This window comes from Emys orbicularis, chromosome 1 (genome assembly GCF_028017835.1).
Source record: "Emys orbicularis isolate rEmyOrb1 chromosome 1, rEmyOrb1.hap1, whole genome shotgun sequence".
NCBI classification, from domain to species: domain Eukaryota; kingdom Metazoa; phylum Chordata; order Testudines; family Emydidae; genus Emys; species Emys orbicularis.
In genome coordinates, this window is record NC_088683.1 from 226,131,660 (window position 1) to 226,150,187 (window position 18,528).

At 42.8% G+C, this 18,528-nt stretch overlaps 1 protein-coding gene across 5 annotated transcripts in view; it reads right to left on the bottom strand.

The window, feature by feature from the left end:
• CNKSR2 (connector enhancer of kinase suppressor of Ras 2) overlaps positions 1–18,528 on the bottom strand; it is a 361,047-nt gene that overhangs the window by 263,612 nt on the left and 78,907 nt on the right. For all 5 annotated transcript variants that reach the window (XM_065413945.1, XM_065413940.1, XM_065413934.1 and 2 more), the window contains exon 4: positions 2,812–2,899. In XM_065413945.1, coding sequence (XP_065270017.1) covers positions 2,812–2,899 — 88 coding nt within the window. The remainder of the gene's footprint in view (positions 1–2,811; positions 2,900–18,528) is intronic.

The window sequence follows — 18,528 nt, forward strand, 5'->3', positions numbered from 1 at the left end:
GTATTAGTAGGAGCATTGCCAGCAGATCAAGGGAAGTGATTATTCCCCTCTATTCGGCATTGGTGAGGCCACATCTGGAGTATTGTGTCCAGTTTTGGGCCCCCCACTACAGAAAGGATGTGGACAAATTGGAGAGAGTCCAGCGGAGGGCAACGAAAATGATCAGGGAGCTGGGGCACATGACTTTCGTGGGGAGGCTGAGGGAACTGGGCTTATTTAGTCTGAGGAAGAGAAGAGTGAGGGGGGATTTGATAGCAGCCTTCAACTACCTGAAGGGGGGTTACAAAGAGGATGGAGCTTAGCTGTTCTCAGTGGTGGCAGATGACAGAACAAGGAGCAATGGGTTCACATTGCAGTCAGGGAGGTCTAGGTTGGATATTAGGAAACACTATTTCACTAGGAGGGCGATGAAGCACTGGAATGGGAGGTGGTGGAATCGCCATCCTTAGAGGTTTTTAAGGCCCGGCTTGACAAAGCCCTGGCTGGGATGATTTAGTTGGTGTTGGTCCTGCTTTGAGCAGGGGATTGGACTAGATGACCTCCTGAGGTCTCTTCCAACCCTAATCTTCTATGATTCTATTCCTGGCCTTAGAGTACAGCCTACTGCAACAGGCAAGTCAGTCTCCCTCCCACTGTTTTGTGGAAAGCAGAGAGAAACAAGGATGCCTCCCAACCTCCATTGAAAAACTGAAATTTTTTGGTCAGTGGGAATCTTTTGAGGCTCTTGCCCCCACCAAAAATAGACGATGGGATGGGCAGCCAATTGGTATCCATTAAAAATCACCAGGAATAGGCCAAGCCCAGGGAAGCAGCTATCAACGCTCCACCCTGAGAACACTAATAATAAATAGGATCAGTATGTGAGTGGGGGGTTGGTAGATATGGAGTAATTTGTGGGGCAGTAAGGATGAAAGCTTTGAGTGAGCTCTTGTAGTTTTGAGTTTGTTCAGCTCTAACTTCCAACACGCCTGAAGGTACAACCCTAACCTTCAATAAAACCCTCAAACCCGAACAGAAAGTTACTCACCTTGCAGTAACTGAGGTTCTTGGAGATGCGTGTCCCTGTGGGTGTTCCACTCTAGGTGATGGTGCGTCCCGGCGCCTAGAGTGGAGCACCCACAGGGACAGCACTCGAAGAACTACTACAGGTTTGATTTTGTCAATACACCACTGGCAAGCCGAATTCTGCTGGGTTTGCACAGGTCTAATCAAAAAGCAAGGGGCACCACAGGTTCATAGAAATGAATAACAACTCACAAAGAGTAAAATATCCAGAAGCAAACAAAACCATCCTTTCATTTAAAAATAATCCATCCAAAATACAGAATTTATTATCTAATCCCTCACGCCATCTATCCGCCAGTCAGGAATCATAACTAACAAATAAGCAGTCCTTCAACTTTGCATTTTTAAGAAACAAAAACATCATTAGATAAATTAGGGTAGACTCTCTGGATAGCCTATAAAATTAATTCACTGTAGAATGGGAATCCACAACTGGCCCCTCAAAAATTAGATAAACTGGGGTATTAACTAAACCTATATAATCAACAAGATTTAAGCAATTGATTACAGCCACGTTAATCATAAGGGCACTGTAAACACCAGAACAGATCTTTCGGCTGTTTGAATCAAAGGTATAAGACAGTGTTTCCCAAACTTGGGACACTGCTTGTTTAGGGAAAGCCCCTGGCGGGCCGGGCCGGTTTGTTTACCTGCCACGTCCGCAGGTCCGGCCGATCGAGCTCCCACTGGCCGCGGTTCGCTGCTCCCGGCCAATGGGAGCTGCGGGAAGTTGTGCGGGCCCAGGGACGTACTGGCCGCCGCTTCCAGCAGCTCCCATTGGCCTGGAGCAGCGAACCCCGGCCAGTGGGAGCCGCGATCGGACGGACCTGCGGACACGGCAGGTAAACAAACCGGCCCGGCCCGCCAGGGGCTTTCCCTAAACAAGCGGTGTCCCAAGTTTGGGAAACACTGGTATAAGATAATACTCAGTTGAAGAGACCTACTTTAATTTCTATCATTAATCCATCTAGTGGAATGCATGCCAACATTGGTTTGGACTGTAGCAAAAGTTGCTTTTCACTTTTACCAGAAGAAGGATAGCCAAGAGTGGGGACAGGTCTAAACTACAGACACACAACGGCATTACTGTTATATAGAACTTTTCATCAGTAAATCTAAAAGAAATTATGGAAACTGGGGAAAGTTCTAGGTTATATACATCCTCAGAATGCAAGCAATTTTCCCTTCTATTTCGGGAAAGTGAAGTCATACCTTTAAGCAAAAGACTAAGTAACTGGTTGTTGCTCTCTTGAAGACAGAATTTAAGAAAACTAATATACAACATTTTAGACAATCAGAAAATATACACTATCTGCAAAAGATTCTAGATATTATGAATTGTGCAAAAAGGAAGGTGACTGCACAAATGCAGAGTAATACAAAGAGATCTTCTGAACTACTCCATTTAATAAAAAATAAGTGAGAAACTATTACAAGTGAAATACAATATCAAATAGGAATTTTCAACTTGACAATTATATAAACTAAGGAATTCAAAATAAAGTTCAGCATTGCAACACAGGAGAGATGTACATGCATAGCACAATCCAAATCAAAGTTATGCAGACACTGAAACACACATTTCTAAAAAGCATTTTACTAAACACAACAGTTTTCCTTTTATGCTGTAACTGGACACAGGAAAATGGATGACACAAAATGATTCAATTTCGTTGCAAAGGGCCACTTACCATTAAATAGGCAACAATAAATTCAAATGAGAATAATAAGTGTATAGTCTCATACCTGTTGTACAATTGTTGTTAATTCCAGGCAGAGCTGTATGACATTATTTCTCGTTACTGAGTAATCTGTCACAGCAGCAAAAGGTGATCTAAAAAAAGAAAAAGAAAAAATGTTCATGGGGAGGATGATTTTTCCCTGCTTCAGTGGCACATAATGCACTTTAAACACAGATTGCTTTAATACTAATTCTTAACAGGACTGAGTAATACATCAGAAATATTTAAAATCCACTGTTAGCATTGTATGTACCAGAACATAATTTTAGAAAATGGCTACTTCAACTCTCTTCCTGGCTTCTCAGGATTTTTTAAATCATTCTGAGAGAAGTTCTAATCATAAAGGCATCATCTCCTCAAAACCCTGTAGCTTCTTTCTGAAACTGCCTCCACTTCACCATATGAGCCCTAGGTATACAGAGGCATGTCTTTTGAGGTAGTCTAAGCACACACTTACTGAGAAAAGAAAAGGTATTGTTTCCATCTGTTGTACAGCTGGTGCCCAGGTATGAATACAGTCATTAATGCATTTGGCTAATGCACTGAATGTCTTAGGGTCTGAACTAAGGCCCAGGGAAGTCAATAGAAATACTCTGTGTCAAGCCCTTAGTTCTGCTTCTAAAAAGGGCAAAACAATCACAATCAGAATAGACTTTCTAAGAAGCAGACGTAAAGGTTGATTTGGAGCCATGATCTTTCAATCCCAGGGGTTTTGTTATAAGAATTTTAAAATATTACTAAAAATACATTTTCTTAGGACAGCAGTCCTCACCTTTCACTATTGAAGGCCTACATTCAAATACACTCAAGTTATCTTAGTCTAGCACTTATGTCTCTTTTCCATTTTAAACAAACTATCATACTCTTTGGCAGGACTGGAAGTCTCTGCAAGACAAGTCCAAAATTTTAACAGTAGGCATGTTGCAAATGAGGATTTAGACATATTGGCAGTTTTACAATCAACTGGGAAGGAATGTTCCCTGGACTGCCTGGGATGGATGCAGGTATGCTTGCAGTGCTTGTAGGTATGTGGGCCATAGATGCCCCCACTTTGGGTCCATCACCTGACCACTGGCTGGGGATGGGTGAACAATCTAACCAGTTGGCTCACATGGCCCCCACCACCTAGTTAAACTCCTGTGGGCTTTTCAAAAATGTCTTGCTCTGGCTAGCTTCCCTGCTCTCCCTCCCCTTTGTTGCAGTGTTCGTGCAGTGGATGCTGCAGGTCTGACTGATTAGGAAGGTTTTTTTCCCCTTTGGACAAAATAGGCAAGAGGTACGATGGGTTTTTTTGCCTTCCTCACAGCATCATGGAGGTACTGTTTGATTATAATAATAAGACTTAACGTTTAATATTAGGAAAGTAAGAGTGTTTAACTTGTTACAACTTGTGGCTAGTGTCCACTGCGGGTAAAGGCTAAAATGGACCAGCTCCAAGAGGTAAATATAGTGCTGGTGGTCCTTTTGCCCATAGGTGCCAACTTTCTAATGTGCTGGGAGGTGTTCCCCCCCAGTTCCGCCACAGGCCCTGCCCCCATTCCACCCCTTCCCTCAAGTCCCTACCTCTACCCTACCCTGTCCCCACTCCACCCCTTTCCCCAAGGCCCCACTCCTACCCTGCCCTGCCCCCGCGCCACCCCTTCCTGCCCATTCTGCCCACTTCCCTGAGCACGCCCTGCCCTGGCTCCTTTCCCCAGCACCTCCTGCACACTGCGGGACAGCTGATCCGCAGCAGGTGAGAGGCGCTGGGGGAATGGGGAGGTGCTGACAGGGGGGCTGCCCACCATTTTTTTCCCCATGGGTGCTCCAGAGTTGGCGTCTATGGTATTGCCAAAAGGAAAAAAGGAGACCTGAAGTCCTTGCAGACGGATATCCTCTTTTGGCAACTTCTATATCCCTCCATGTGGGAAAAGGTGGGGAGGATTCAGAAGTGAGCTGAATCCAAGGGGTGGACCTAGGTGGGTCTACATCAAGTTACTGGTTGTTTAGTGGGACTCCTGAACACTGCCGTGGATAAATGCCTAATATGTGGGAGCGGGAAGTGCCTCCCTCCAATGTTGAATAATATTACTTCCTGCTGCTCAAAATGCATCCCTTGTGTGTTGTTCATTCACCTGCACGTCCTGATCAATTGAATCTCTCTCTCTCTCTCACACACACACACACACACACACACACACACACACACACACACACACACACACACACACACACACACACACAACACTGAATGAACAAGTATAGAAAACACATGATGCTGGGATAGAAGGGTATTATTGCCACTCATTTGAGATAAGCTCAGAGCCCACTCATGTAAGTAATGCAGCCATCCCAAATGAATATCAATAAAAGCTTTATATTATGTCATCATGTATCTTCTGTATGCCACATACTTTACAGGAAAAGTTTAGAGTTTTACAATTTTTGTTGATATTTTTCCTACTGTAAAGATAGCCAACGTTCAGTAACCATGAGTTCAGTAATAAAAAGCTCTGTAGACAAGAGTCATCATAACTAGGACATTTTAGATAGTTCTTATAGGGTTCTACAATAGTTTCTCCATGTGCTGTAATATTGCAATTTTAAAGGCAGCTATCTTGGAACTTTCCTAAAAACTAGTGGTGTTTCCCAATAGAAAACCAGAATCTCCTCCCCTTTCTAATGGTTTAAAACTCCCATTCTAGCCCTCATAGGTCACAAGATACAATGTGTCAGAATTGAATATGCACCTCAATTTGATGTAATTTGGGGGGAGGAAATTCCATATATTAGATGGAAGAAGGTAACATTCCTCTGGCAGTGTGTTGTTTTTATAACAGAAGTATGGCTGATAGAAGCTGTGCAGAGGCTAGGAAAACTAGAAGCAGTCCTGAAAGTGGGGGATTAGTGGACAGAGTGCACGTCAGGAGTTCAAGGGTGCTTGACAAAAGCAACTTGTCAAATGCTACAATCACTATTTACATGCAGCTTTTATATATACACTCCAACAACAACATGTGTACTGTATACTAAGTCTACCCCCCCCCCCCACACACACACACACAAATACAAACACACACCAAATTACAATAAAAACATGAACTTATTATATGTTTGAAACTGGAATTAACTCTTCAGATATGATAATCTTTTAAAACAAGACTATTGTATCCAAAAGGGTCAGAAATATTTGTATTTATTTTTCATTCACAATTGTCACTGTAAAGATGAGAAAACCCTTCTAAAGCCATGATTTTAAAAGATGATACTCATTTTTGAACTCTCACCTTTATTTAGAACGAATGAGTTCAAGCCACAAATGGTATTATTTTACTTTATGTTTGGATTTTATTACAATTTGATCTTCAAATTACACAGCTGGAATCTATTTGATGGTTCAAAGCCTCTAGCATTTTTCCAAACAAAATTCTACGGTAGGCTTTTGGCTCTAATGCAGCATGATCTTCTCTCATAGTTTTACTATTCGTTAGGTTACACAGTTCATAAAGACAACAATGAAGCCTTGATTAGCATTGTTCTTAATGAAGAACATTGAAAATACCCAAATAAATTGGGTTTAACTCAAATTAAAGAACAAGAAAATGGCACATGGACTGCAAATGTAATTTAACAAAAACAAATGGAACATAAAAACAAAAATGAGAAAACGGACACTGAAAATACAAAGTGAAACTAGTAACAATGGTGAGGGTAAGAGGATTTTGGAGCAGGGGAGGCAGGAAACTAGTAAGGAATTGTCTCATTCCAGCAGCTAAAATCAATAATAAATGGTGAGAAACAAGGTGGGTGAGGCTAATCTCATTTTCAAATGTTGAGTTTCAATGAGACTTCCACTCCTAAATCAATTTTGAAAATTTCATCTAGAATGTTTAGTATAGGATCACTGGCCAAATTCCATGATGGACACAATTTGAAGCCTCAATCTGACACACAAAATCCTATTTTCATTTATAAAATGTCCACCTTGACAGTAAGGCATGTAACATTGTTTTACATTATATTAAAATTATCAGTTTGTTTCCAGACAGGACAGACCAAACCTAAATAGCAACACATAACTGTTACACCTTGTGTATTGATTATCACAACAACCTCCTCCTCCTCACACCCGTGATAATGCCATTTGAATCCACCAAAAATGCAACTGGTAAAAAGGCATTCCACACCCAGTCAGAACACATCCTCCCTACTTCTTTTAAGTCCCCAGCCAACTGTATCAAGTTTCAACTTCTGCCTTCTTCCTTCAAAACCAAACAACTCTACATTCCTCTGACCTACCATTCTCAGCTAGCATCTAAGGCCCCGATCCAGGAAAGCACTAAGTATGTATATAATTTCAAGGATGTGACTAGTCTGACTTGTCACATCTTTACACAATTTGTATTTGTATGACCTAAATGTCTTATTAACAAAAACGTTAACAAATGCAGTAACCAAATTCCACTACTAACAATAGAAACAAGCACTTTTATCAGAGTTAACCTCATTCTAGAATCAGATCAAGGGGACAAGTTTGCAAAAGAATTTAAGCTTAAGCTTAAGAACCAGAACCCAATTTGAGAATTTCTTCTAGCACAAAAAATTTCAGGATAATCCAGTCTGTATCATAATTCAGCCCTCAGAGAGGAGAAGCAAACAAAACCCCAAACAAACGAAGAAAAAAACCATAGTAGTTTGCATTGTAGTACACGTAACTGTGCCAGTATCCCATCTAAGAATCATGGTAGTAGACCATCATGTACCATGTTTTACTTGTACTTGTAACTGGACTGTTTAATTCAATATAAGTAGGAAATGCAATGAACTTTATATTGAATAAAAGAGACTTTTAAATTAATGCTTTGTTAAACATTTGCAGCTGCTCCTGTGGCACTAATAGGGATAAGTGCCGTAGCAATTTTAGGTAATATTTATTGATATGTTCATTACCCCAATTCAAACAAACATAAAAGGGGAGTACATAAAGGGAATATAAGGCCCATGGATGACAAACTGAAAAACTGACAGAAAAGCACGTAGATTAATTTTTTGTATTTATTGATAAAGACACAATTAATTGTTTTTTCACCTCATGGAATACTAAACAACTGTCAGGACAATCAGCAACCAAACATGGCTCATAAGGTTGTACAAAATCACAGCACACAGTGAAGGGGATTGTTACTTTCAAAGTATGAGTTATTGGTTTAACACATTTTGGTGACTGGGAACACTTTAGACACCATACTTCCAGGCAATGCATACCTGCTATTCCCTTTTCCTCTGCAACTAAAAACCACATGTGGGTAAGGCTCATTGACTGAAAACAACGAGAGAAAGAAATTCAACTATTTTTAAGTGCTATAAAAGGTACACAAAATCGTCTTAATGAACATAGCACTGTGGCAAAAAGAGACCAATTTCTTAGTTGAAGGTGAATTCTACAGTGAGATTACTGCAATCCAAAGCATTCAAAGAATGTACTAAAGCTGAATACGAAGATATTTCTGTATTTGAATGGCAATGGGTGAATCAGCACATGCTGTACTGGACATATAAACAGGAATACTAAATTGCGTTCCAGGGCACAAGCATACACAGCTGAGAGCAGTAAGGCTTATAGGTCCCAATTCAGCTGTCCATATCTATTCAGCAACGCACTTGATTTTAGGCACATACTTAAGTCCTGTTGTAATGGGATGTAAGTATGTGTTTAAGTGCTTTGAGGAGTAGCTTTCCTCAATTGAGGTCACAGTTTTTGCACTTCAAAGGAATTAATTTCCTTAATCTACCTTCTTAAGAACTCCTACTTTTCGCTAAGGAAAACATTCATCAGCCTGCTATTGTAGATTACCACCTTCTTCTCCTTATTAAGCATAGGTAGAAAGAGTAGGACTTCTAATTCACTTTTTTACTCTGCTTTTTCACATATAAGACACCAGGATGCTAAATTGTCAAACTATCTCAGCCTGTTAATTCTTCTCTATGCATCAGACTGCCAGGTTGGAAAACATCATCTCACCACCACAAGATGTTTTTGTTCCCATTTCCTAATGTTTAACTTAGATTGTAGAAGTAATTTAAGCATTTGGTATGCAAGCTGTGGGGAGAAAACATGGATCATGTTACAGTTCAGCAGCTGTGAAAGACAGATTGAGTAACCTGTCCACACGTGGCTAGGACAAACAGCACACTAAGAAATCCATTGTTCCCTGTAGAAATATCTAGTACACGATTAACACCCTTGTAAAAATACTGTGGTGGTTACTGCACAAAATATCAACTAAATTTTCTTCAATTCTTAATTGAACATTTCTCTGCTACATTATGGTACATGAGCCTTTGATGAAGAATCCCTTAAGAGTTTTGAGAACAATCAGTCCTTTCCCAATCCAACTCTCTAAACACAAACACTTCATAGATTATAGACATCACTCTTACTATTTATTAAGAACCAATAATGTTTCTCTCAGCTAGGGTTACCAGGTGTCCGGTTTTCGACCAGAACACCCAGTCGAAAAGGGATCCTGGTGGCTCCGGTCAGCACCGCTGACCGGGCCATTGACTGTCCAGTTGGCAGCACTGCATAGCGGGGCTGGCAGGCTCCTTGCTAGTCTCCATGCCAGGCAGCTCGCAGGAAGCAGCTGGCATGCCTCCCTCCGGCTCCTGCACAGAGACGCAGCCAAGGGGCTCCGCACGCTGCCCCCGCCCCAAGCCCAAGGAACCGCAGCCAATGGGAGTTGCAGGAGTAGCGCCTGCAGATGGGGCAGCGTCCAGAGTCACCTGGCCATGACTCCACATAGGAGCTGGAGAGGGACATGCCGCTGCTTCCAGGAGCTGCTTGATGTAAGCGTCGCCCGGAGCCTGCACCCCTGACCCCCGCCCAGGTCCCAACCGCCTGCCACAGCCCCATCCCTGATTCCCCTCCTGCCCTCTGAACCCCTCGATCCCAACCCAGAGCACTCTCCTGCATCCCAAACCCCTCATCCTCAACTCCACACCAGAGCCCACACCCCCAGCCAGAGCCATCTCTTGCACCCCAAATCCTTCATCTCTGACCCCACACCAGAGCCCGTACTCCCAGCTGGAGCCCTCACCCCCTCTCGCATTCCAACCCACTACCTCAGCCTGGAGCCCCCTCCTGCACTCTTAACTCCTCATTTCTGGCCCCACCCTGGAGCCTGCACCCCCAGCAGAAGCCCTCACCCCCCACACACACCCCAGCCCCCTGAGCCAGCCCGGTGAAAATGAGCAAGTGAGTGAGGATGGGGAGAGCGAGCAACAGAGGGAGGGGAGATGGAATGAGCAGGGATGGGGCCTCGGAGAAGGGGTGGCGAATGGGCGGGGGCTCAGAGGAGGGGCAGGGAGCGGAGCAAAGGTGTTTGGTTTTGTGCAAGTAGAAAGTTGGCAACCCCTACTATCAGCTCTGCATAACACACAACATACAGACAGCTCCTACCCCCAAAGGATTTACAACCTAAACAAGACAGAATAGAGAAATGTATTGGGAAGCCCAGATTCAATAATAATTAGGAATTTTCTTTACAGTTTATTACATTGACTCATATTCTGGATAACAGAAAATAAGTGAGAGACAAGGTGGGAGAGGTCGTATCTTTTACTGGAACACCTTCTGTTGAGAGACACACAAAAATAGGTTTTCAGAAGTGGTTTCTTTGTCAGAAAGACAGCAGTTTGGTGGACTAGAATTAGGAGGACATTCCAAACAGAGGGCAACGTGGCAGAACATACAGATGGATGCAGGAAAAGCAGGTAAACAGAGCATCAAAATTATATCATTGGGGCAGGTGATGAGAGACCATATACACAAACTATTTTAGTGCTACTACATGTCACACAAGGGCCATTCTCTATTAAGTGTGTTCATGAAACAGGTGGCATTATAATGTAGAGCAGAAGCAACTCTTTTCTGGAAGCTAAAATGGTGGATGTTATCTTTTAAATCAAGTTTTCCCATGCCAGAGCCATACAGTCAAAAATAGTTATGCTGGAATGTGAGGTAGAACATGATCTGAAGAAACAGGTCCTCTCTTAACTGAAACTTGAAAGGTCCTTGATTTTGCAGGAGCTTCCCACTTAGGAAAAAAATAATAGACTAGTGCATATGTAAGCGGGGGAATGGTCCCGCTATTGTGGGGAACTTTCCTGGCTTCTGCACTACCCCGGTGAAGTGGGCTAGCGAAAGGATCTGAGTCCTCACTCCCACTTCCTTTACCCAGAGGCCTCCCTGCCCTTGAGGACTCCCCTTCCACTCTCCTGTCTGGCAGAGTCCTCGTAAACCCCGACAAGGCTGGGCCCAGGATTCCTGGGGGGCTCGACCCCCAACCCTGCTGTGGTCACCCAGGACAGGGGCTAGGGTGTCCCCACTCCGGGGTACTCTCTCTGCACTGGGCACCTCCCTGACCCACTGATAATTTCATACAATTTAAAGCAAATACAAGTTGTTTAATTAACAATTAATTTTAAAAAAGAATAAGGAAAAATGGGAAAGGTTAAAGGAAAACCCATCACCCTGCTCTGTGGCAGGGAACATCACAAACAGTGTCTGTGGAACATCAGGGAAGTTCACAGTCTGTTCCTTGTAGGTCCCAGGCCTCCTTCTCAGGCCCTGGCTGTGCTGCAGAGACGCTGTGGGTTGGACACTTGCTCTGGCGGTGGCCACACGCTCTCAAGCTCTAGGTGGCAGGACCCTTTTTCCCAGTGTCGTCCCTGCCCGGTCGGGGTTATGATCCCCCTCCAAGTCTGGCCTGCAAGGCCTCTTGGCTGAGGCGTCTCCCTGTGCTGGGCCCACTGCCCAGGGTCCCCCTCGCTCTCCCCAGCTGCTCACCGCACCCAGCTCCGGACTGCTCCAGCCCCGGCTCCACTCTGCCTCAGCACGGCGGCTGCTGCTGCTCTGCCTCCAGCTCCCTGGGCTGCTTCTCTGGCTCTGGTTGCTACAGCTCTGCCCCCAGGACAGGTCTGCTCTGCAGGCTGCTTCTGTGACTCTGCTCCCAGCTCTGACCTGCTTCCTGGGCTGCTTGTCTGGCCCCTCTGGCTCTGGTTGCTACAGCTCTCCTCCCAGGGCAGGTCTGCTCTCTCTGGGCTGTGCTCTGGCTTTGGGGCTGCAGCTCTGCTCCCAGCAACTTAGCTCGGGCCCCTGCTCTCTCCTTAGCTCGGCCCCACTCTGTCTGACCCAGGCCATTCCAGTTCACACGGAGGACGGGACCCCCCTGGCCTCCTGACTCTCTGATTAGCCTGCCCGCCCTGTCAATCAGGCTGATCTGGAGCATTGGCCTCTCCCCATTGTTCCTGGGGACTGTCAGTCTCAGGCTCCTGATTTCCCATCAACCCTTCCCCTTTTAGTGCTGGGAGCTAGCCAACCAAAACACCCCCACTGAATGTTAGTAAGGGGGCAACAGTCCCCTTACACATAGGCATAACTGAGGAACTGGGAGTCCTTGCCCAATTTTAGGTGAAGACAAAGACAACTTTTTTGTCTGTCAGGTCAGAATACAGCTAAACCTTATGGCAGGAAGAATGGTGTTCTGATTAAGAAACTGAACTGGCCTAGACTGGGACTCAGTTCAGGTTTCAGTTCCTGACTCTGCTGTGCACTTCCTGTGTGCCATTGGACAAGCCACTTAAGCTCTCTGTGCCTCAATTCCTCACCTGTAAACTGGGTTTAATATTGTTGTGAGGATAAGTACATTAATGTTTGAAAGGTCCTCAGATTCACAAATCTATGGTTCATTTCAGAACTTTAAGTAAGACCCATAGGTGCTGGAACTACGGTTGCTGGGGGTGCTGCTGCACCCCCTGGCTTGAAGTGGTTTCCATTATATACAGGGTTTACAGTGTGGCTCTCAACGCCCCCACTATAAAAATTGTTCCAGCACCTCTGGTGGGACTGCAAAGATATGGACCATAGAAAGTGGAGGGAACACATTGGAAGCAGTGTGAAGGAATAAAAAAAGAGATCAAAATACAAGAACAATGAATTAGCCATGTCCCAACTGAAGAAAAGATGACCTCTAAAGGCTGCTGCACTGCTCAATAGTCAGGGATTCCGGGGTGTTCTCTCAAGCGGCATCTCTATGACATCACTGTTCTGCAATTTTCTTACTGCCTCAGGACAAAGGGACCCAACCGTGCGGTGTGCATAGGTGCCACTAAGGGTACAATTTGGGTTGTAGAACCTTAAAAATGGTGCTGGAGATAGAAACAACAATAGCTTGACCCTCAGAAGCCTGAGTTTACGATGCTCACAGAAAAAAATGATTAACTGCATATATTCGATATGGAACTCAATGAAAGATGGTTCAGATGGAACCCGACAATTGCAATTAATTTTTACAGGGTACTTTCAATGGGGCTGTACAAGAGCGACCCCAACCAGAACTTTGTAAACAATTCTGACGAGGATTCAAAGGATGGAACAAAATTTTCAGGGTTAGCAGGAATAAAAACGTACTTTTCAATAAAGTCAGCAAATATAACCAGATAACTTCTTACTCAGTAGATTAGTGTATCAATTTTACAAAGTGGTTTTACACCATAGAATTGCTATGCACTGAGACTGTGTGGCCATAACCACAGTTCACTGAGCTTTCACTCCCTAAACCAGTCTGCAATATAAGATTCCATTCTAGTTTGCCTTAATTTTATGTTTATCTCCAGCACACCCACAATTTTTAACCTCAGTTTTATTTTCCATTTAATTTGTAATCTGTCTTACATTTAAAGTGTCTCAGTCAGCTCCGTGTTTTTTGCAGTTAATTTTTGGAAGGTGAAAGTTTTATTGTGTCTTTTTTTCATTCCTTTGAACAGTTTTTTCTGATTATTTAGTTTATTTTCCTTTCGACGGAGCTTTTTTTATTGACACTGTTCCAATTTTCCTAGGTCTTTTGTCTATCTATGTTTTTCCTTTGAATATTTTAATAAAAAGGTGTAAAATAGCACTCTCCACTCCAGTGATTCTCAAACTGGGGGTCATGATCCCTCAGGGGGTTGTGAGGTTATAATGCTTTGCCTCCAGCATTTATAATAGTGTTAAATATAAAACAAGTGTTTTTAATTTATAAGGGGGGGGCGCACTCAGTGACTTGCTGTGTGAAAGGGGTAACCAATACAAAAGTTTGAGAACTACTGCTCTACTCATTACACTGGTTGCTTCAGCTCTGTGTTATCTATAACTTTGCTGCTTCATGGCCAGAAACACAAAACAGTGCCTAACTGGGTTTTTTCTTCTTCTCCCCTATTTCAGAGAGGTTTTCAATTAAAAATTTTTTTTTGAAGGTTGTGTGTTATGGCTAATAACCATTCAATAGAGATGATGAGAAATACATTCCACAGGATTGTTACAGGTGATCTTTAGAGAGACAGGGAGGGAGAGCTAATATCTTTATTGAACCAACTTCTGTTGGTGAGAGAGACAAGCTTTTGAGCTACACAGAGCTCTTCTTCAGGTCTGGAAAAGGTACTCAGAGTGTCACAGCTAAATACAAGGTGGGACATATTGTTTAGCATAAGTAGTTAGCACATATTTCAAGGGATCCAAAGATGACCTTTGTAATTAGGTACCAGACAGACAGACACAGCACTGAAGACTCCCCTCTACAGGACAGAATGCATCAGTCCTATAAGACAGAAAAAACAGGAATCTACCGTGCCAGATAAGAAGAATTTATAATAGTGCTATATATTAATAATCTCAAGATAAAATAAGTTCCTGTGACTGCAGAAACAATGGCTCACAGTAACTCTGAGATAGGTTTTAACAGTAATTGTATGGGATACCCAAATGGCCACAACATAATAATTCTGTAATACCTGAACATATTTCCTTAAACAAAAATACGTCCATACATATGGGGCAGTATTATTTGACCCATGGTCTTGATATAAGCCAATAGAAGGCAGCGATTCAAGGCAGCTGTTTGGTTGCCAAGGCCTGTATTCCATGCCAGTTGGCATCTAAATGTACCCAAAGATGTTTTTTTAAGAAAACAAAGCTCTAACAGGCAAAAGATCAGAGGATCAGGGAAAAGAGTACAAAAACATGACTATAAAACATTAGGACAACACCCTTCTAGAAGTAGAGGAGAATTCTATGGCTTGGTGAGAAAGAGGGAAGTCAAAGTGTTCTTGTAAGTAAACCACAACCACCTTAATGTCCTGAGCCCTGATACTTTTCAGGGCGCCTGGATCAGATTCCCATGTAGGCACCTAAAACAGCCAGACTGACCCATCTGTAAATGGAGGTTTGGAAGCCTTCTACAAAAAAATCCCAATCCCTACTATTAAGTTAAACCAAAAGACTTTAAAAACTTGGCAAAAATATAAATTTTAAATTATGCCCTGATGCTCATTGATCTCTGGTTCTGATCAGTCACTGGAAGAAGCAGATTCTAGAGGAATGGACCCTCCACAAAGAATGGCCTGATACCAGCCATGGCCAGTTTAACCCTGGGAACCAACAGTGAGAGTAACCCAACAAATCAGAAGTCTCAACAGACCATAGGAAAAGGGCAATCTCTCAGATATATGGGCCCAGCTCATTTAGGTCTTTATAGGCTGTAACCAACAAGTTGAAATTGCATTCAGAAATGAACAAACTGCTAGTGCAGAGATGGAGCTCAAGTTTTATGTGCTCTCCACCCAAGAAGCAAGCTGGTGCATTTAGACCCAGCTGGAGCCACTAGTTGCTTTTTCCAGAGTGGCCCCAGGTAAATGTGCGTATCAGTGATCCAGTCTGGATGTTACAATGGCATGTATCTCTGTGTTAATGTCCATGTTATTCCTTTTGATAAATTCCTTTGTCACAGATGGAAATAGGTGCTATAAGCCATAGCTGCCACCCGAGAATCCAAGGACAGAAATATATCAAATCACTCCAGGGCTGCAAATTATTGTCAGAGGGGAGGCATGCCTACAACCCTCACCCTTTCACCTCGATGCCTCCCTTTCATTTTATATGGGCCAAGTCTATGCCAGCTTAATCACAAATGTCCCCCCATCTCTCTGAGGCACTGAAAACACAATAGTGAAGTTACATGAAAAAAGATTGGATATAAAATGCAGATTTCCCTAAGGTTAGCCTTGAGAAGCAGTCAGACACTTCAGCCAGACTGGCTATAAAAGCATCATATAGAAAATGTCTTCAGGTCTTCAAGGCCATAAAGAAACACTAGAAAAACACTCCCACTCAGAGAACCTATCAAAAAATACGGCTAGAACTAATCAACAGAAAAATGCAGACCATTTTATCTTAGGTAGCTCCAACCATCATAGTATCTCTGAAACAGAAAAGTCTGTGGCTCAGCTTTGACTGTCAGGACTAATAGTAGCAAAACCATATCTGTGTAAAAGAAAAAAATCTTTCTATCTCCCCCAGTTGCCCTTTAACAGGAAGTGACAGAACCCTATGGATCTCCAGACATTCATGCTCTTAAGGAGGAATAATACATAGCCATTAACCCGCCCCCTTGAGACATCTGAAAGAGGAAAAATGGACCTACTGAATGAAAAATATTATATACTAGAAGAAAATCTTAAAATTTCACAAAAACGTACACAAGAATGTTTAAATTACATACCTGTTCAAAATATCTATTTACTGTATAATTAAGTGAAATTCAAATATTGTTTCTAGAAAGCCCCATTCAGGTACTAAAGACAACATTTTCAAAAGTAGCCTCTCATTTTGGCTGCCTTAATTTCTGAGTGCCTTGAAATTTGAAACGCCTTGAGATTCCATTGTCAGAGGCGCCGAGCAGCCACAGCTCCAGATGAGCTCAAAAGGGCAACTAACAGAAAGTAAAATTGGGAACTGTATTTTTAAGATGATTTTATTAACTCTCTCAATTTTTTGTTTGCCTGTAGTATTATCTATGACTGATATAAAGTGGCTGCCTTTATAAATAATCTTCTTATAATTTCAGTAAAGAATGACAGGGCATGGATTGCTGGGCCACATCCACTTATCAGGGGGCCTTTGGCTTTGTGTCTAATCCTAAAGTATGCAATCTTGGCATAACCTTGGATATCATGTCACACATTAGTGCTCAAATGGAACAACTATTATGTTGAATTTGGATTTCAGAAGCTGATTATTCCTCAAGAAAAAGCATAAGGGCATGTGTGTTTTCATCTAGAGTTTATGTTTATAGAGGCAGAGAAATCAATTGTCAGCTGACCTCATCACCTTCTAAGAGTCTCTTGCCATTAGTAAGTCTAGTACATCTACATTATTAACTAAAATCAATAGCACAATCATAGGCGATGACTCTGTGGGTGCTCCGGGGTTGGAGCACCCCTGGGGAAAAAAATGGTGGGAGCTGAGCACCCACCATCAGACCCCCGATCAGTCCCCTTCCCTCCCCCAGCGCCTCCCACCCGCCGGTGGGCCCCGACGATCAGCACCTCCCGCATGCTGCGATCAGCTGTTTCGTGGCGTGCAGAAGGCTCATGGGGAGGGAGAGGAGCGAGGACATGGTGCGCTCAGGGGAGGGGGAGGAATGGGGTCGGAAGAGGTGTGGTGGGAGTGGGGACTTGGGGGAAGGAGCAGAGTGGGGGTGGGGCCTGGGGCTAAGCCGGGGGTCAAGCACCCCCCGGCACATAGGAAAGTAGGCGCCTGTGATAGCACTACAAGGACAATTTACAATAGCTAGGGCAATTATATTTTAGAAATAATAAAAAAGTTAATTTATTTTAAAACATTTTCAATTAAAAACCCCTACATTTCATAACACCCAACAGTCTTTTGGACTCAAACATTTTAAGTGTCACACACATTTTTTGTGGCAGAAGTGGTGCAACAGCATGTGTAATTATAGTACAAGTTGTAATGTGCTGCAGCAGGTAAGCAGGAAACCGTAGCCTTATGTTATTGGCATCTTTTAAGATTAAGAGTGCTAGGCCTTAAAGTATTTATGATTAACCCTCAACAAAGAAGAGCTAAAGTATTTTAAAAAGGCAGGTTAAATCAAGCTAAAACTAGGTGAGTTTGAAGTGTAACTTTTAAAAATAAAGGTGCCTTCAATGAGGTTATTCTCAGTAGAGACTTAACTATTGATGTGCTTTTGTAAGTGCAGATATCAGAAATCAGAAAATATTTCAAAAGATATATTAAACAAAATGGTTCTTAAAGGACTTTTCCTGCTTTTTAAAATAGGTGTCTACATTGGGTTCCAAAGTCTATATTTAGGCATTTAAGTAAACAACTGGCTTTTCAAAAATGCAGAACTGCCAGGTCACTGGGAGCTTCCAGGTGCTCTGCCTTTCGGTAAACCAGGTTATACTTATTATATAATAAATAATAATACCCAGCTCTTACCTAGGGCTTTTCATCAGGAGAGCTCAAAGTGCTTTACAAAACAGGTAAGTATCATTTATATTTTATAGGGTAGCTGAGGCACGACTCACCCAAAGTCACCCAGCAGGTTAACAGCAGAGCCAGGATTAGAATCCAGGTCTCCCGCGTCCTGTTCAGTACTCGGTCCACTAAAACATCACCTCTCCTGGTGCCTAAATATGGTCTTAGAAGTCTAACATTAGGCATCCATTTTTTTTTAATTCTGGTTGTAATGCTATTGCCAAACTTAAAGGAAAACACAATATCTATATTATTTACACCATAACCAACAAATTACTCCTTAAACTGCAAGATGTCTCTTTTCTATTATTTGTTTTCCAATTTTAGCTCAATCTTTTCAAACTTCAAGACAAGCAGTCAATGGCAGTT